At 51.7% G+C, this 19,759-nt stretch overlaps 1 protein-coding gene across 2 annotated transcripts in view; it reads left to right on the top strand.

Moving 5' to 3' along the window:
• Positions 1-861: 861 nt before the first annotated feature.
• The window catches only part of PPP2R5C (protein phosphatase 2 regulatory subunit B'gamma), a 115,048-nt gene continuing 96,150 nt past the window's right edge, over positions 862-19,759 (top strand). For both annotated transcript variants that reach the window (XM_087818174.1, XM_087818170.1), the window contains exons 1-3: positions 862-904; positions 1,720-1,785; positions 16,670-16,832. In XM_087818174.1, coding sequence (XP_087674300.1) covers positions 878-904; positions 1,720-1,785; positions 16,670-16,832 — 256 coding nt within the window. In that variant the 5' untranslated portion in view covers positions 862-877. The remainder of the gene's footprint in view (positions 905-1,719; positions 1,786-16,669; positions 16,833-19,759) is intronic.

Below are 19,759 nucleotides of genomic sequence, written 5' to 3'. Positions count from 1 at the left end.
CGGGGCTTTGTGGGCGTGGCCTACCCTGGAGGAGGCGGGACGGGCACCGGTCGGGGGCACCTAGCGGGGCCCCGCGAAACCGCCGCTCGCGCGGCTTCCGGGCCTCCTAGCTGCCCGGTAGAGTGGCGCGCGGGCGCCCTCGAGTTCGACGAGCACCGCAGCGGCGAGGGAGCGAGGCCGGGCGGCCGCCGTTCGCGCCGGTCCGCGGCCCCCGGTTGCACTAGCTGTTGCCGTCCGTTTCAAACGTGCTGTTTCCGCGCCTCCTTTGCCCCTGCTCTCTCGGTCCCCCACCTCCACCGTGGGCACCGGCCCGTCGCCGTAGTCGCAGCCCCAGTCCTCGGACGCGGCTCGGCTCTCCCGGCCGGAACCTTGCTGCCGCCGCCGCCGCCGCCCGGACCGAGGCTGACGTGAGCCGCCGCACGGCGGGGGCAGCGTGACAAGGCCCCGCGCAGGCGGCGGGGATGCGGGAGAACGTTAGGGCACGTGCGGGCGCCTTGGCCAATGGCAGGGCGCCTAGAGGGCGGTGGGGCGGGGCCTACGCGGGGGCGGGGCGGGCGGCGCCTGGCGGCGGCTGGGGAACGGGCGGGGCGGCCCGGGGAGGGGAGGGACGTCCCGGGGAAGGGGCGGGGCGTCCCGGGGAAGGGGCGGGGCGTCCCGGAGGAGGGGCGGAGAGACGCCGCCGCCGCCGCCGCCGCCGCGGCTGCCGCAGCCTCAGGGAGCCTGGAAAAGGGGAAGCGCGAGCGAGCGAACCGCTCAGTCCCGGGGCGGTGGCGGCGACGGCGGCGGCCGGGAGGGCGCGACGGCCGGGGCGGGGGCGCTGCTGCTGCGGGGGGGTCGGCAGCAGGGGCGGCGGCGGCGGCGGCGGTCCGCATCAGCCATGCCGAATAAAAACAAGAAGGAGAAAGTGAGTCGGGGCCCGGGCCACGGGACGGGACCGGACGGGGCGGGCGGGCAGGGGAGGGAACCGCGCGGAGGGCGGCGGGGAACTGCCCGGGAGCGGGGCGCGGCGGGGCTCGGGGTCCCGCGCCCGACCGCCCGACGCCGGGGTCCTGAGGGCGCTGGGGTGGCGGCCGTGCCCAGGCCGGGCCGGGGGTCCTGAGGGCCGGCGTGGGCGCCCGGGGCGGCGCGCGCGGGGCCGTGAGGGGGCAGGTGCGGCCGCGGAGGTGGTTGACCCCCCTCGTACCCTGGGCGGGGGCCGCGGGCTGGGGGCCGCGGGCGCCTCGGGGGGACCGCGGCCGGGGAGGGGGCGCCGAGGGGCGCCCTGTGCCCGCCGAGGGCCGGCGGCGGCCGAGCGCCGCCCTGGGCCCGGGTCTGTTGGCGCCGGCGGCGGGGATGCTGCGAGCGCGCGGCGCTGCGGGGGCGGTGCTTCGGGCGGAGCGGCAGCGTGCGGGCTTCACCCCAGAAAGCCGCGCTCGGGGCTCGGCGGGGAGGCCGGGGGCTGCGCTGCGGGGCTGTGTCCGTGCCGGCTGCTCCGCTTCTGCCTGTTTCAACCCCAGACGCGGAAGACGGGGGAACGGGTCCGAGCGTGGGGGGCAGGGGGTTCCCAGTGTGAAATCGCTGAACGACTTGATGAGAATTTCTCGCTGGTGTGGACCGAAACTACCCCCAAGTCCTACTTACATTTGATAAATCGGTTTCAGAACCGCATTTTGATTTATCTGTTGTTTAGCAGTCTCAAACTTTGAGAAAACCTAATTAATTCTGTTTGATGTTTCCCAGGAAGGAACAAAAGCCGGAAAAAGTGGAAAAAGTTCAAAAGAAGGACAAGACATAGTAGAACCAGAGGTATCTATTCTCAAATATTCACTTTCTGCGTTTTCACAAACAGCTTTTAACTTAGGGCAGAAAAACCGAGGCTGGTAAAACCTAGGGTTTTGTGGCGTTTCCCTCTAAGAGATTTTCTTCTAGTTCTTTCTTCGCCCTCAATTTTAGCTATTTTGGTTTTTATTCTACTCTGGGTAAATACGGATTTTTCTGTGACCATCGTGTGCATCTGTGCTGCTGTTTGTGGGTTCATTCCCTCCACCTCGAATCTGGCAGCAGTCCGGTGGAGACTGGTTTCACAGGCTCTGTCCAGCTGGGCTGTCCAGCTGGGGTCCTTCGTGTTCCTTTTAGCTTTCATCCTGCCCCTTCCCTCCTTTGCAAGCGCCAGGTCCCCCTTTCAGCAGCCCATTTTCCCACCACCCTTGCTGTGCTGGGTGCTGCTGGTTTCCTGGGCCAGCTCTTTGCTGTCTGATCCCCTTAGCCTCTTTCCCCAATAGTGTTGGTACACTTTGGTTTATCTGGTTTGGGTATTTTTGTACAGTCTTCTGTCTTTTCACATTTTCTTTCTGCCTGTATTGGCCAATTCCGACTTCTTTTGCTTCCTGACTTTGGGCTCATTGCGGAACAGCTGGGACGCCCAGTGGGGTTGTGTTACCTGGTGGGGTCGATGTAGCCTCTGACATAGTTGTGATTTGAGAGCATTTGCAGAGCCAGCCCCTGGCTTTGCCTTTTCTTCCTGTGACTGGCTGTTGAACTGGAGGACCTCAGGCTAAGGGTCCAGGAGCTGTCTGGAGCCCAGCAGAGCTAATAGGCCCTTTGAATCAGTGGGAGCAGAGAAGCTGCTTGATGTAGTGGCCTGGTTCTCTTCCAGAGCCGGATCCAAGGTCTCTGATCTTATCACAGATGATATTAATTTGCAAGTGTCAGACCCCTTCCTGTAAGCCAAATTAGACTGAGTTCAATTCTGCATGGCCATTATCTGTATATGGTAGCCCCCCTTTTTTTTTTTTGAGCCCTAGGTTACCTTTTCAGTATCATTGGGTGCATTCTAAGCATTCAGCAGGTGGTTTATTCCAGCAAATCTGTTGCCCTCCCCAAAGCATAAGGCAGAAATCTTAAAGGTTTCTTGACTGTTGGTAGTTAGGGATTGTCTGGACCAGTCTTTTCCTGTCTTCTCCTTATAGCAGATAATCAAGTTTTACGGTGGCGTTCTTGCATTTCACTTGCTTACTTCCATGTCACTCTTTTGACTAAATCGACTTAAATGCAATTTAGTGTCTCCAAAAGGGTGTATGCTTTTTAGGGTTTTTTTTATTAGTTTGTGGATCTTTCATTAAAACTGCTAAGACTTCCTAGTGCTCCCTCAGCCTTTCTTGCTCACATACCCGCTCCTCCCACTGTTCTCATCACAAAGAAGCTTCAACAGCTATGGTTCACTTGTTCCTGTTTTAGCCGAAAGAATCTGGCTGTAAGGATGGATAATGTTAAGTTTGAACCTGAAAAAATCAGTAACTGAAGGATAACCAAACCACAAAATATATAAAATGGGTGATTTTAAGGTAGATTGGGTTCCCAGACTTACAGTTGCTGAAGACTCTTTGGGTGTGGCCTTCAGTGTCTGATGTGATGCCCCAGTTGTCTTTTTGTATTTTTTCTGGTGCTACTGTCTTAAGAGCTAGAGTGACAGAGCTTGAAGTCACCCCTGAAAAACACTGAGATGTTGGGCCCTTCACTCCTTCCTCACGAGGGTACCAGAGGCAACATGTCATGTTCAGCATGACACTAGGCAGGTGACTGTGTAAATGATTTTGCAGGGATACAGATTGAGGCACTCAGTTGATCTGAACTTTGAGTCGAACCTTACTTTTTTATTGCTGTTTTCTCCCCTCAGTGTTCATCCCACTTCCTCACATCGAGTTCCACCCACTTAGCAAACATGATTGACTTGGACAGGTGGATTAAGCCATTCCTACACACTCTTTCCCTTCCTCACCTTGCAGTATTACCCTGAACTTGAATATTGTAACCAGGATTCATTTTGTTTTGACATTCCTGTGTTGCTTTTTATTTTTATTTTTTGTTAATCCTTACCTGAGGATATTTTTTCCCATTGTTTTTCAGAGAGAGTAGAAGGAAGGGAGGGAGGGAGCAAGGGAGCGAGCAAAACATTGATGTGAAAGAGAGACATCGACTGATTGCCTACTCATGCAAGCCCTGACCAGGGGCAGGGAGTGAGCTAGCAACTAAGGTACATGCCCTTGACCAGGAATCGAACCCACAACCCTTCAGTGCATGGGCTGACTCTCCAGCCACTGGGCCACACTGGCCAGGGCTCAAAGCCTTTTTAATACTGCATTGTCTTCAGCCTTTGCTCAGGTTACCCTGTGCACGTACCTCTGTCAGGACAGGTGCACTTTCGGGGCTACAGCCCAAGATATGTGCAGGACAAGAGATGTGCCAGGGCGGGTTGGCCAGGGCTGGGTATAGTCCCCACAGAGAACACGTCCCAGAGTGTGGCCTACAGTTGAGCGACTGCACGGCTCCAAGTGTGGGAAGGTCCTGACGCTGCAGTCCTGGCTGGCTGTTGCCTAGGCTCTCAGGAGAGGGGCCCGTGGCTTACGTTGCAGAACACCTTTTGGTTCAAACAAGGAACGTTTGATGACCTGGGTCCTTAGCAGGGAAATGAAGTCCCAAAGTAAAGTATAGAGGTGTGGGAACATCTCAGCCCTAGGTTGGCTGAAGAAAATGCTGACCCCTGGTGGCCTCAATCAGTGACCTAGTTCCTGCGGCCCTGGTTCCTCCTCTCTAAGGTGACTTGGTGGGTTTAAGATTTGGCCATTTTTTTACTGAATGGGACTAGGAATGGCCCCTCTTGAAAAAAGAGTTCCCTGCCATGTGTGGCAGGATATCTTTCAGTGTGACAAAATACTGGTCATAACTGCTGCTGTGCAGCTTCGGCCTTTTTCTAGAAATTTCTGCTCCTTGGATAATATGTGTTGGTACATTTTTCTTTTTTTTCTTTTTTTCTGTTTCAAATAGAATGTTTACGTTTGACTTGCTTGTCCACATGTGTCCTGGGAATAAAAGTTTCTGCCCAGCACCTGCTGCTGGTTCATTTCATGGCGCACTTTTAAGGAGGGAGGCCACAAATGGGCTCATGAGCCACTTGAAGTGGGACATTCTGGAGGTTGACGGAGGAACTTGTCTTGGAGCAGCTGCTCTTGGTGTAACACTCACAGCTGTGGAAACATAACTGGGGACATCTTACAAATATTTAAAATGTTAATAAATTGCTCAGAGGGTCCTAAAGGCCATTTTGGAGGATCACATCATGCGATGATGTGTTTTGTTTTTTAATTCGTGTACTGTACCCAGAGTTACAATTTAAAAAGTGTTAATGCTTTTTGTAAAGTGATTCGTTTTAAGCATATTAACGGTTGCCCAAGGGTTGTTCCCCAGCAGTGCATTTTGCACATCCTATCTCAGTTCGGTTTTTGTTCGAAAGTCTCTACATTAACTCTTAACATAATATCTGTGCTTTAAAGAAAGCTGAACAATCCATTCTCCATCTTGATAGCTCATTTTAACACCTACGTGTAGTAATAACTTCTTTCTCTTTATAACCTGTTCCTTTACATTTCCCTGCTGCCGCCCCCTAGTGTCTCAGGGACAGGGAGCCAGGCCAAGCCCACTTAGGTCCCATAGGTGTAGGGGATGGAGTCATGTTTTAGAAACTAAAACTGAAGTTTTTAAAATGTTGCCCAGCCGGGCATGGCTCAGCGGTTGAGCTTCGACCTATGATCCAGATTGGGGTTCGATTCCTGGTCAGGGCACATGCCCGGGTTGCAGGCTGCATCCAATCAGTGACTCTCTCATCATCGATGTTTGTCTCTCCCCCCCCTTCCTCTCTCTGAAATCAATAAAGATATATTTTTTAAAAATAAATAAATGTTTATTAATTCCTCTAATAATAATACCCATTACATGTTAACATAAACAGCATTTTTATGAAAAATGCGTTTTCAAGAAAATTGTTTTGACGTTCTAGTAATTTGTCTCTGTAGTAGAAATTTTAACCAGAGTTGGAAGAGAACAAGGAAAGTCGTTTTGTCGGCAGGTGTGTTTTCTGGGGAGGCAGCTGTGCCTATCACCCGGAAGGGGAGACTCCCCGCTCCCCGCCCCAGAGCACCAAAAGCCACTCTGTAGTCTCAGTTCTGAACTCGGGCTCTGCTGGGGGCTCTCTTTCCGTCGTTCTGTTCCCAGCTATTTCCCGCAACCCTAGACTGGACTGTGGAGAAATTCTGAGATGACCCAAGGAATGGTGCCTTAAATATTTTTGAAATCCATGTGTAATTATAATGTAGGAAATGGAATTCCCCACTTTTATTTTTTTTAAATATATCTTTATTGATTTTCAGAGAGAGGAAGGGAGAGGGAGAGAGAGAAACATCAGTGATGAGAGTCATTGATCGGCTGCCTTCTGCATGCCCCCGACTGGGGATCGAGCCTGCAACCTGGGCATGTGCCCTGACCGGGAATCAAACCTTGACCTCCTGGATCCTAGGTCGATGCCCAACTACTGAGCCACGCAGGCTGCGTGGAATTCCCCACTTTCCATCGTCACGTCTTGGTTCATTCTCGCCAGCAGCTCTGTTGAGGAAAGCTGAGGCTCTGCAGAGAAGACAGTCAGGGGTGGGAAGGCATTTGAGTTCGGAGGAGGGGAGCCAGGAGCTTGCCTCCCTCAGGGCAGTGGGGAAGCAGTTCTTCCCCGAGCTGTCCCCTTTCTCGTGCCCACTCCTGTCCTGCTTCCAAGCTGGACGCTTGGTAGACTCTGGGTGCCTCCTGTGAGATCCACCGCTCTGGGGCAGGCATCCCACCCCCGCTACCTGTGTGGGCCACTGCTCCCGTGGTCCTGTGCTCTGTAGGAAGTTCACCACCGTCCTTGCCCTTCCCAGGAGATGCCGGTAGCCCCCCACTTCCTCCAGTGTGACAACCACAAGTGACTTCAGACATTACTGGATGCCTCCTGGAGGGCAAAATGGCCTGCTGTTGAGACCACTGCTCTAGCAAGACTCCTTCACAAAGTACATTAGCTCATAAGTCATACCCAGCACGTACACGCCTGAGAGTAGCGTCTCCTTCCTTTCCCGCAGCAGTGCTCAGGCAGAAGGGGTGTCAGCACCTTTACGACCTTGTAAGTTAGTGGGGACCCCAAAGAGCTTTATTTAGTGAGTTATTGCTGCCTGACAGGTTTCATAGAGAAATTAAAACGGAACATTTTAAAATATTAATTCATCTAGAAATAACACCATAAATCACATATTTTTATGAGAAATAAAGACAAAAATTCACTGAGAAAATGGCACTGCTCTGTTTTTGCAAATCTCTTAATGTCTGGTTTAATTGGAGGTACCTGGCTTCTCAGGTCCGCTCCTACGTTCAGTTGGTTTTGATCATGTGTCTTGTAGCCATTGAAAAATGAAAATGATGGTTGTGTCTTACTGTTGTCATAAAAACAGCGGACCCCAGAAAGGGCCTAAGGCCCCAGCTTGGAGAATGGCCATTACCCTCTCCTGTCCTCCCTGCTGCCATCTGAAGCCTTTCACCGTTTTAGCTGCAGCTCCAGTCCTTTATCTTGAGGACTAAGGAGGATTTTTCTCCCCATCTTGGGCCATATTTTTTCCATCTTTTAAATTCAAGTAGCAATTATTTGCTCTACTGGTGATGATCTGTACTGCCGGGACCCCTTCATTTACCTGTGACTTGCCTCCCCAGCTAGATTGCGTCATTGAGGACAGCATTTAACCTGATGCTGCTTTGCACCTGCCTTTTCTGTTGGAGCCTGGAGGCAGGAAGTATGTGATGGTGGAGCGGCCCCCTGCTGCATCTGGGGAAGCTGGGGAGTCAGTCTGCCACCAGCATGAGTCATGGTGACATTTTCCTAAGTCACAGGGAAAATGCATCTGAATGATTTCAGCTATAAAAAGTCTCCAAGGTTCCCTAAAACGTTGGGAACCCACCAAGGTCAGGATACTGTGGCGTCTAGTGCAGCAACATCCTAGGTGATTGTTTTGCAGGTTCTGTTATTGTCTCAATTTTTGTTCGGCAAAGCACCCCCCCCCTTCTTGGCAGGTTGGAGAGCACCCTCTGCGGAAGTGCCCGTGCCGCTTCCCAAACCCAAACCTACCGCCACCTTCCTTTTCTCCACCTGGGGGAGCAAGAGAACAAGCCTGGAAGTTCAGCTCTCCTGGGAAGTGCTGTATTGGTTGGAGGACATTGGATTTTCTTAAGTTTATTTTTGTTTTTAGAACAAAAGGGGTGTTGCTCTGACCTCGTGCCATGTTTGCCCAGGGGGACTGTTGAAGTGCCTGGGAGCCCTGCTGTTAGACCTGCACTGTGCATACGGCAGCCTCTGGCCACGAGTGTCTATTGAAATTAATGAAAATTAACTTTAGAAATTCAGTTCCTTGGTCACAGGAGCCACATCACAGGTGCTCCAGAGCCACATGTGGCTAGTGGCTACGCTGTTGGACAGCAGACAGATCATCTGCTTCACAGAAAGTTCCATCAGTCAGAGCTGCCTTACACCCTAGCAGGGTTTTTCAAACTGTTTCTAATGTGAGTACGTTTAACTTTGTTAGCTATCACTTTTTGATATGAAATATCAAATTTAAGATTAAATTTAAAAGAAAACAAATTTGCAAAGGAGAAAGAAGTGGAATAAATTGGGAACAGAAGGGAAGGAAGAAGAAGAGGTAATTCAGTGGTAAGGTAGGAGGGAGGCCCTGTCACCACTGGGCCTGGGAGCCCCTATGCTCTGAGGACCTGACATGCAGATGAGGACCTGCTGTTGCCAAAGGAGTGGGCCTAGAGACCCAAGGGAAAGTGTCCTTCTTGACTTTCTTTTTAGATACTTTATCTTTATTTATGAAAACACAGTTTAAAAATAAAATTGTACAAAAATCTATAGTTCCCATGTCCCCTGATCCACTGTCAGTACCCCACAGCAGAGCAGACCTCTTTCCACTGTTGTGCTGATTGACCCCGCATCTAGACCCCTGGGAAGCAGACCTGTGTGGTGAGGGCGGGGCCCCCTGCAGCCAGGCCCCCCTGCTCAGGGGACTGGACTGTCCTTTTAGCTCTCTGTCCCTCTCCTCCCTTTATCTTGGCTGTTCTCTTATATGTTGCTGACTCCCTCCTGTTGATTCATTTGAGTCACCCAGCAGGGTGACTACATTCTGAGATCCTGCTGTGAGCTGAGCGCCATCGTGGGTGCTGGGGACTCAGCAGTGTAGGACACAGCCGCGGTTTGCTCCCAGTGAGTGCTATGTGCGCTAGTGCTTTTAAGGGGCACTGGTGACTTTGGTGTAAGAGCGTCTCACACTTTGCAGAGCAGTGGCCCTGGGGCTCCAGGCACCAGTAGCTCCCTCTGGTCACTGTGTTCCCAGAACTGTACTCACAGATTTCCAGAAACCCCTAGTGGGGCAGGACCACATCTGACAGCCCCCTTGCTAGAGACGCAGGTGGTCAGGGATGGTCTTGCCAAGGAGATGATGTTAAAGATGAGACCAGAATGTGAAGGAGCCAGTGGTGCAAAGATCTCAGGAAGGGTGGTCCAGCTGGCAGAAGCAGGTAGTGCAAAGGCCCTGCAGCACAAGGCAGCTTGTGTGTCCTCCAGAGAGAAGGCCGGTTTGTCTGAAGAGAAGTGAGGGTGGCTCAGGTAGGAGGGGTGAAGCTGGAGAGATGGGCGCAGGCAGGGTCCAGTGGGATCTTGTCAACAGCCATCAGCAGGGTTTGGGGTTTTTATCTAAGCTAATGGGAGGCCAATGAGGAATTTTGAACAGGAAGTGAAATTATCTGACTTAATATTTAAAAGATCTCTGAGAAATAGAGAAGCAAGAATTGAAGAGGGGAGACCACTAGAAGACGACGCCCTGTCTGATGCAAAGGTGAGGCCCTGGAGCAGCTGATGGTGGGCTCTGGACTTGGGCGGCTTGCCAGCTGATCACTTGCTTTATAGGCCTGAACTGAGAGCTGGCTCTTGTGGCTTCTGACCCCTGAAGGCCAGAGTGCAGAGATTTGCTGGGAGGGGCAGCTCCAGCACCAGCAGCCTCAGTTTTCCTAGACAGCTTGGTCTCTCCTCCTAAACACTGGTTCACCAGAGTCATGCAGACGTTCAGTGGCTGTGGACAGGTCATTCGGACTAAAAACTAATCTTTTCCTTTCTACATCTTATTCCGCTCAGGGTTTCTGAGTTCTGAATCCTGAGCCTCTCGGGGGCTCTGTGAGGACAGATCACCTCCTTCCCCACCCCACCCCCACCCCACCCCTTGCACCCACCTCTCCATCTCCTTTCTGCTCCCCAGGCATCTGTTGACTGCTCTTGTCCTGCACCAACGACTCCCCATGCAGGGCTTTTGTAGTGGAGGTTTTAACCTCCCCATTCCTTCATTATCACTTGTAATGGGGGCTCACAGGTTTGCTGATGGGTGTGAGTGCCTGGTCAGACTTGAGTGTGAATAACTCCCTGTCCTTCCCTTATTTTCACCTCTCAGCCAGGGATTGTTGGCCTAGTGTAGAGGTCAGGAAACTTTTTCTGTAAAGGGCCAGATAATAAGTACTTTAGGCTTTGAGGGCCATACATTCTCTGTTGCAACTACTTAGCTTTCCTGTTGCAGCAAGTAAGCAATAGACAGCATGTAAACAGATAACCGTGGCTGGGTGCCAATAAAACTTTATTCACAAAATAGGCAGGAGGCCAAATACGGGCTGAAGCTTGATGACCCCTGGCCTGGTGGAATCCAAATCAATTTCTGCACTTAGAGAAACTCTGGCAGAAGCTGGGCACTGTTGGCACTTGGAGGGTCTCTGCATGGGCGCTTACCTGAGACCAGCAGGGGTTGCACCCCGTGAAAGAAGTAGTGCTTTGTTTTGTTTTGTTCTGTTTTTTCACTCCACTCACCATCTAGAAGCTATTGAGAGACCAGTGGTTTGACCTCGATGGAACAATGAATGCCCTACGTCTCACTGTAAATGTTTAGGCCTGCAGCGTTGGAATGGAAGGGAGAGGCGCTGCTAGTATAGTGATCCCCATACGGGAAGATGCCTAGGAATGAGGCTTTGTCACAATTCCAGGTGCCTGGTTTGTGGTTTGACGGAAATATCTCCAAGTACAGAAAACCTTCCAAACACTTGGGGATTTTTTTCACTCTAAATGTGTGGGGTGCTGTTGCCTGGCTGCATAGAAGTTTGGGTTGGGGGCTGGGGGTGACTGCGAGGCACTGGGATATGCAGGCTTGATGCATCTTGTTAGAAACTGCAGTGGGTCACTTTTCCTGAGGTGAAGGAAGCCTCTAGAATCTTGTTCCCTCTGCCTTCCAGGGTGCAGCCATGCGCACTGGCTGCTGTGGAGGAATTGAGGGGCGTGCCTGGCACCCCTTAGGCAGACAGTGCTTGTTGCCCCTGCACCTGCCTGTGGGCCGGGCACTGTGTAAGTGAGTGTACACATTTTTGTTTGAACACCTGTTTTCAGTTTTTTGGGGCATTTACCAGGGAGTGAGATTGCTGGGTCCAGCCCTGCCTGGGGCTGGCCACTTCCCTCCCCGTCCTGTAGGACCCACTGCCAGAGCTTCGAGGATCCCAGCTCCCCACACTGAAAACCCCTCTGTGGAAGGGCACAGCTCCCACTTCGCTGGCATAGCTTCAGGCTGAGTCTCAAACAGTGTTCTCAGATCATCCCAAAGCCCCCACGTCCCTCCGAGGAAATGCAGTTGCCTCTGAATGTGGTGAGGGCCACATGCTCTCTCAGAAGCTCAGGGCTGCGACCCAGTGACAGGGAAAGGTTGGCCATTTTGATTTGGGTTTGATACATAACACTGACTTTAATAAATAATTTCCGTCACTGAACCAAAAATAGGCTGCAGTCAATCCTGCGCATCTGTTGCTCCACGGAATGAGGAGGTAGAGTCAGAACTGCTGTCCCCTCCGTTCCAGGAGTGACAGGAAGATCTGAGTCCGCTCAGATGTTACCCAAGTCAAGTAGCTAAACACGACCATACCTCTGCAAAACTCTCATCAGGACAGATAATCCAGGGTCCGTGCTGGGAGTAAACACCTAAACCAAGCAGCACAGCTGTTGTTTGTCACTTAGTGTCCCGCCGGCGGTCCTGCCTCCCTGGGCCAGGCACAGCCGGCCTTCAAAGCAGGCATGCCCGCTGGCACCGGGGCCTGCTGTTCCGTCCCCCTCAAAGAATGAGGGGGACAGAGGGTGGCACCGTTTAGGAAGGGGGGCTAGCGGTCAGACGTGGGTGCCTCTGCCCTCCAGTGCCCCTCCCCTGCTGTGCACCCGGCACTGGCCTTGCTGCCAGGCTCCTGGCTGAGCTTCCAGCCTCCGCAGAGAGGTACCCGCCAGCCCCGTTGAGAGGACACGCGCAGGCCGGTCTAGAGGTCGGGCACAGAGGAAGGCTGCTCCTGGCTGTGCCTGGGACAGTGCGGGCGGCTGGACGGGGCTCCTGACCAAGCTGAAAGGGAACAGATGAAACGCTCTCTTACATGCATGAGACACACATACGTTCACCACTACTGACTGCTCACAGTGTCGCGCAGCGGCCACCGCTGTCCACTTCCAGAGCTTGGTCCTCACCCCGTGAGGCAGTCACCCTGCGTCCCAGCCCCTGGCAGCACTGGCCTGCCTCTTCCTTCTGGGGAGGGCCTGTCCTGGGTGTTTCATGTCCGTGGATCGTCCAGCACGGGGCCTGTGAGTACTTCATTCTTTCTCATGGCTGAATAATGCTCCATCGCCCGGCCGTGACATTTGTTTCATCAGGATGGACACTCTAGTCGCTTCTGTCCTTGGTTTTCTTAAGCACTGCTGCTCTGAGTGTGAGCCCCTGTGCGAGTCTGTTTGCACACCTGTGTCAGTTCTTTGGGTGTGCACCTCGGAGTGGGATGGCTGCGTCCTGAGGTAACTGGGAAGCTACCAAGGACCCGCCGGCCTGGTGTCCACAGCAGCTGCGCCGCTTTCCTCCCACGGCGGTGTCGGGGTCCCAGCTCCTCCCCGTCCTTCCCATCACTGTTTTCCATTTTGTAAAACTCTAGCCACCCCGGTGGGTGTGAAGTGGTCTCACTGTGGCTTTCATTTCCCTGGTGGCTAACGATGTTAGGCATCTTGTCATGAGCTTATTGGCCATTGTATAGCGCCTACGTCACCATTCAGCATGACCAGACCCCTCTTCTCCCAAACACGCGCGGCCCTCCTGAGACCCTGCTGCTCCCCTGATGCCGCCTGCTTGCTCCTGCCACCGCGCTTCTCAGAGGTGTCGGGGATGCCCTGCGTCTTCCTGCCTCGCCCTCCGCTCCCTTGCCCGCCCCACAGCCTCTGCCACCCCCAGGCCATCAGACACTGGCTTTAGTGGCATTTAGCAGGGTTGACCCTCCTTCCTTCCTGAACGGCTCTGCCCTCCGCCTCATGGTGCCCCATCTTCGTTTGCCTCACTGGCTGGGTCTCCGCAGCCCCCGTGTCGCCGCCTCCTTTGCCCTCTCTGCTCACTGCATGCTCTTGTGCTCCACGGTCTCATTCATTCTCTGACCGCGGTGACCAGGTAGCGAGTTGACCCCAGGTTGGCATCTTGGCTCAGAGGACGGTGTCCTGAGTGCTAGCTGTGTGACACCAACTGGTCCAGGCTCTGGTCCCTGAGGTGGACAAGACAGATGAAGACAGGCCAGTCTTGCTGTGTCCAAACCCAGTGGGACAGACAGTGACCAAGGAGAATGGCCGCTGGGGCCGGGGTAACAGAGAAGAAGGGTGTGGAGGCAAAGGCAGAGGGGTCATTGGAACTCCTCACCTGGGACACTGGCGTCGCCATGGGGGCACCTCAGGCTAGCACATCCAGTTAGACTCTTTCTCCCCATGTTTCTCTCCTGTCTCAGCGACCTGTCCCACTGTCCTCCACCGTATGTCAGCCAGAGGTCCGGGAGGTCTCCCTGACCCCGTGTTGTCCTGCACGTCCACTCTGTCACCCAGCACCTTGATTTTTGGCCCAAGCGCTCTGCTCTGCCCAGTGTTCATTTACAGTCCTTGTCGCTCATCTGGACAGCTGGAAAGGCTTCTGCTTCTCTCGCCCTCCAGACTGCACCCCACACCAGAGCCTTGGGGCCTTTTACAGGAAAAACATGTTGGTGTTATTGCCTCACTCAGACACTTTCACTGGGCTTCAAGTTGCCCTTGAGAACCTGGGTTGGTGGCTCTGAGACTCCTGCCGCCACTCCAGCCCCACCCTGTGCCTGCCTGACTCTGCTGTGACCTGCAGCTGTGCTTGAGCCCCTTGGCTCCCAGTGATGCCTGCATGGACACTGCTCCACGCGCGCGCGTGCACACTCTTCTCTCCTGCGGGCCCCCACACGCCCTCAGAGGAGCCTTCCTCTCCTTGCAGGTTCCTCGGACTCCTGTCAGGTACTGGGCAGCCCTGTGTTTTTCCCAGAACCAGACAGTGCGGTGTCCGGGGCAGGCAGGGTCAGCGCTGGTTACAGAGAGGCCAGGGCTGAGGCGCAGTGAGGCTGGCCCACCTGGACAGAGCCATCTTTTCTGGGAGTCGCTGCCGCCTCGCCTCGAGGAGGAAAGTGCTCGGGAGGGAGGCCAGGGGGTGAGGCCAGCAGGGCCCAGGGAGAGGAGCCATGGTGTGGAGTCGGCAGGCCATGGGGAGAGCTTGCTTTTCTCAGGCAGGGGAAGCCTTACTTCAGCGTGCCCCGCAGTGGACTGTGGGTCCCACGCATTTGTTCTGTTTCATGACTTAGCCAGTTGCCACTGTAGTGTGGAGGTCGTTCTGTCGAGGGGGAGGGCAGCAGGAAGCGCTCCCGTTCCAGGTTGACCCAGGCGCCCCCAGGGTAGTTGTGTGGGCAGCACCGGATGCGGTATTACAGAAATAAAAAGCCCGTGTAAACTCATCTCCAGGACATGGGTGTGTAACATTGAAAACAAGGACATCTGGGAGGAGCTGTTGCTGTCTGGGGAATAGATAGTAGGCTTTTCTGGGAGCATCTATAGAGAGCAGAGCAGGAGAGTTTTGAGGTCGGGAAGCCCGAGGAGGAGGAGAGCGGTGGGCGAGGTTTTCGAGGAGGAATGACAGGACTTTCGTGGTCAGGTGGGAGAATGACAAATGTCAGGGACAGAGGCCAAGATACCCATTGAGGAAGCAGCTCACACTGCGGGGAGGAAGGGAGCCCAGGCCCTCGCCCTGTGCAGGTGCGTCAGCGATGCACTCTGACGGCCTGGAAAATGTCCTGGGACCGCGTTCTTAAGCCCCTTGGTAAAGGTAAAGCAGCCAGCCAGTGGGGCTCAGGGGGTTCAGCATCATTCATGCAACCAGTAGGCCACCTGTGTGAGATTCCTGGTCAGGGCACATGCCTAGGTTTCAGGCTCCATCTGCAGTGGAGGACATGCAGGAGGTAGCCAGTCGATGCTCCTCTCTCATCAGTGTTTCTGTCTCCCCTTTTCTTTCTGAAGTCAATAAAAAAAATTTTTTTTAAAGTAAAGCAGGCCCACTTCTTAGTAAAACTTACTTCTTGGTAAAACTTCCATTCAAGGATGAGAGTAAATAATTAGGGGTCCGAATCGATAGGTCTGCTCTCCTTGGCCCTGTGTGATTGGAGGGGTGTGTGGGTGTATGTTTCTAGGATGAGTTTGGTCAGCTTTCAAAGATCATGTGTGTGGGTACAAAGTCCATTTCTCCGGCAGACTGCAGGGCAGGGAGAGCGGGCATCTTCGCTGCCCAAAGAACCTGGGTGGCTGACACTCACCAGTGTACCTCTCTGCTGTCACTACCAGGGCCAAGCACAGCTGAGCTCCACAGGGCTCCCTGCACCTGCTGGTCCCTTTGGGCCTATTCAGATGACAGAGGACCCCACTCCGCCGCATGTGCCCTCAGCATTCATCCACCTCTGCTTGAGTGTGTGCGCTGCTCCTCACCTTGCAGGCCGGCTGTGTGTCCTGGGACAACCTGGTTGTTGCAGTGCAGTCTGGAGATGAGCACTGAATCTGGAGCCAGGAGGGAAATGCGAGAAGAGAGCAGCTAGAAAGAGCATTTCCTGAGACTCAAGGGCAAAGCGCTCTCCTGTAGCCTTTCCTGAGCCCCAATGCCCAGTGGTGAGCCAGCGGGGAAACCTGTCATTTATGGCCTGGTCAGCAGATTAGCTTCCTGTTGCTGCTGCACAAATGACCGCACGCTTAGTGGCTTAAAAGAACATCAGCTTTCTTCTATCTTACAGTTCTAGAGTACAGAGTCTGAAATGGGGCTGAAATTAAGGTGTCGGCATGGCTAGTTCCTTCTGCAAGCTCTAGAAAAGAATTTGTTTCCTTGAGTTTCCCAACTTTTAGAAGCTGCCTGCACTCCTTGGCTCACAGTCCCTTCCTCCATCTTCAGAGCCAGCTCGTGCACATGCCAGCCTCTCTCTGACCTCCGAGTCTTCATCTCATTGCCCTCTGTTTTGTAAAGACCTGTGTGGTTAACCGGGGTTTACCCTGATGTCCCAGGGTCACCTGCCTTTGCAGGACCCTTCACCTCATCACATCTGCAGAGTCCATTGCCAAGCGAGGTCCCAGGATTAGAATGTGAACGTCTTTGGATGGTCATTATCAGCAGCCAGTATACATATCAGCCTGTATGGTAAATATTTAAAAGTCAAGGGGAAGATAAAGGAAATTAGGTAGATCTGTGATCTCTCGAGGTAGAGCATACAGGAGGTAGGTGGAGCCCCACAGTCCAGAAACCGTAAGGAATTATGTTGTTTGCGGCGGAGTGGAGGGTACTGTCGCAGAGTAAAGCTTGTGTACACCATTTCCGTACTCTAATTGTGCTAAAAATAAATCATCTGACATACTCATTTGTTTTTGTTTTTATTTTGTAAACAGATTTCCATCAGGAAAAACAGCCTTGTTGGTGTCCAGTCTACAGTATCTAGTAAAATAAAAGTGCCGTCCATTCAGCCCCTAGTGAAGAAAGACAAACGGCAAAATTCCTCCAGGTTTAGTGCCAGCAATAATCGAGAACTTCAAAAACTAGCATCTTTAAAAGGTAATTTTTATTATTTGTCTCATAAAGATAAATGTTGCCTGCTTCGGGAAGCATAACGTTTTGAGTTTGCTGTTCTTATACCTTTGCTGTGTTTATATTCTGTAGGCTCATCTTTTCTTCTTTATTGAGGTTTTTTTTTTAGATTAAATGCCATTAACTTATTTCCTCAAGCAGTATTTTAAGCTCCAGTGCTACTTAAGATAAAAATCTAACCATGAATGTGTAATAGGTATAATACACTAAAAAATAACAGGGAAGACTTAAAAGCTTCTCATGAATTCTGACTAAGCCAGCCAGTTCTCTCCGGGCGAGTCTTCTCTTTCATCTGTCTCAGGGCTCTACAACTGAGACAGGCGCCACCCCAGTTCGAGGAACTGTGAAGACTGTGGTAGAACCCCTTGGTTCTTCTGGTGTTGGAGGAGTGAGCACTGGAATCACAGTCCTTGGTGGACTTTCTCCTATGAGTCAGGGAATAGAGCTCTTTGCTTTGAATTTTCCCTAAAATGGCACAGTTGCCCCCTTTCTACCTGAGGGTGTTCAGTTCCTAAAAGTGTTCCTCCAGGAGATTTTGAGATTGAAGTACATAAAACTTTTTCAAAGAAAATAGGGTAGGGATCCCAGAGTCAAATGTGAACCTCTGAAAGACTTTGTATTTACTAAATCTAAGACTGGCATAATCCATAAAATAGACATATTTCATACCTCAAGCACATCATCATTCGCCTTTTACAATTCTCATTTTGTATGAGCTCAGGATTTGGTGCAGATGTGTGGGGTAGTAGGGTGCAGGGAGGGATGGAGGAAGGGTTGGTGGAGGGAAAGACTTACAGATTCTTGGATGCACTTCCTGCTCCTAGGTTGATAGGAACCCACTCAGTGCAGTTTACAGAGCTTGAATCTGACTTGTGTTTGGTTTAGCTTTGTGGCAGATAATATTCGTTCTAAGTCATTTTTGAAGAGTCTTCCCCTCCCAAATAGTCCATGCCTTTCTCATGCCATTCATTCATTCAGCAAATGCTGTATTAAGCACCTACAGAAATGCCCTGTATTAGGTACTGGGGTGCAGCATTAAACAAAAACCGGGGCCTGCTCTGCTGGCGCCAACATCCTGTCCCAATGGGGGAAACAGCCAGAGAAGAGTGTGTGCCCATGACTCCTTCCAGTACCCCTCGGAGGCCGGCCGCAGACATGGGATGTCTGTGGTGGAGAAGGTGTCCCATGACCATCATTGAGCCTTCTCTGTTCAAGCCCCATCCCTAGTACCCATCACGGAGATGGGGCTTGGCTCCTGCCATTAGGGCTTAGGGCCCCATGCAGAGGCCCAGGCCTGCAGGTTCTTGCTGGCTTCCTATGGTCTTCCAAGGACTCTCTGCACAAGCCTCTTCCTCCAGGTCTCAGTTTGCGATTCTTAACCTCCACTTTCTCTTTTTCTCTTTACACCGAGTAAGAATGGCACGCAGGCTGCTTGCACTTTCCCAGAGAGACCTGTTTTCTGTTGTACGTCCACGTGCCCAGGGAATTTCACACTGGTCAAGTCAGTTCCCTTCGCTGGTCTTGTTTGATCAGTCTCTCTTGGCCATTCTGAAACACTAGTTCTTCTGCATATATGTTAAAATAATTTTGTCTAGTTCAGAAAAATAGGAATTGATCGGAATGACACTGAAGTTATATGTTAGTTTGGGGAAGATGGACACTTTCATGATGCTCGTTTTCCCATCGAGGAAGATGGGGTATATCTTCCCCTTTTCTGGGTCTTGTTTTCTGACTTTCTATGAGATTTTATGATTTTCTTTTAAATCTCTACCTTTTCATTAAATTTATTCCTGAGTACTTTATATTTTTGTTATTTTTATGACTGGGTTGTATTTTTTTATTTCTGCTTCTAATTAGCTCTTGCTAATCTAATGAAAAGCTGTTGGGGTTTTTTTAACATTTTCTTATTCTGTCATCTTACCAAATTTTCTTATTAATCTTAGTAATTTTTTTACTGGAGTCTGCATATATAGTCTTGTAATTTGTAATTAGGTACTTTTATCTCTCTTCCAATATTTATGCCAATATATACTAGTTACTTTAGGACCAGTAAAACATAGATATCACAGATGAGAGCAGGCCTCCCCGCTTTCTCCCATTTTGGTAAAAGGCTTCAGCATGCCCTGGTTTTTTATGAAAATGGCCTTTGGTTTCTGGTAAAGGGCCCCAACCCAGAGTGCAGATAGTCCACGGTCCACCTTCGCATGGCTCTCACTGCCCCCGTGCCACATGATTGATGCCAAGTACTACTGCTGAGTTTTATCAGATTCTGTATGGTTTTTCTCCTTAAGATGTTAACTAATTGTGTGTTGATAGACTTTCTGCTTTTGAACTACCCTTGCATTACGAGGATAAACCTCAGTATGGCGCAGTATTTGATGACATTTATGTGGTTCAGTTTACTAGTTTTTATTAGAGTCTGTGCTTCTGTATTTGCCACGTGAAGCTGGTCTGTAGTGGTCTTCCTTTCCATGCCACTGTATTTTATCCGCTCTAAGATGTGTTGATACTGGTACGTCGTGATCTTTACTGAAGATGGCCTGCAGGTTTCCTGCATCTCTCTCACTCTGTGTCCGATGGTAGGGACTGCTCAGCAGTAATCAGACAGGGAATGGCTCATGTGGTCTTCAAGTCCAGGACGCAGGGTTGAGGATCGACTTAGAACTCAGTGGGCCTGGCTTTTCTCAGTGATAAATCTGTAGATTCCTTCCATGTTGGGTCATTTTAGAGTGGATCGTGTGTTAACTCATATATTATGTTCTTAACATATCTTTTAACGCCTTCCACATCTGTGGTAGCGATGCCTCCTAATGAGCTCATTTATTCTTTTGATTATTTTGTTTTCAGTATCATTCATTTTCACTTCTATCTTTAATTTCTTATTCTATTTTGTT

Source organism: Miniopterus natalensis, chromosome 1, assembly GCF_054644295.1.
Source record: "Miniopterus natalensis isolate mMinNat1 chromosome 1, mMinNat1.hap1, whole genome shotgun sequence".
In the NCBI taxonomy this organism is placed as follows: Eukaryota; Metazoa; Chordata; class Mammalia; order Chiroptera; family Miniopteridae; genus Miniopterus; species Miniopterus natalensis.
This window is presented reverse-complemented; position numbering and strand designations above follow the sequence as displayed.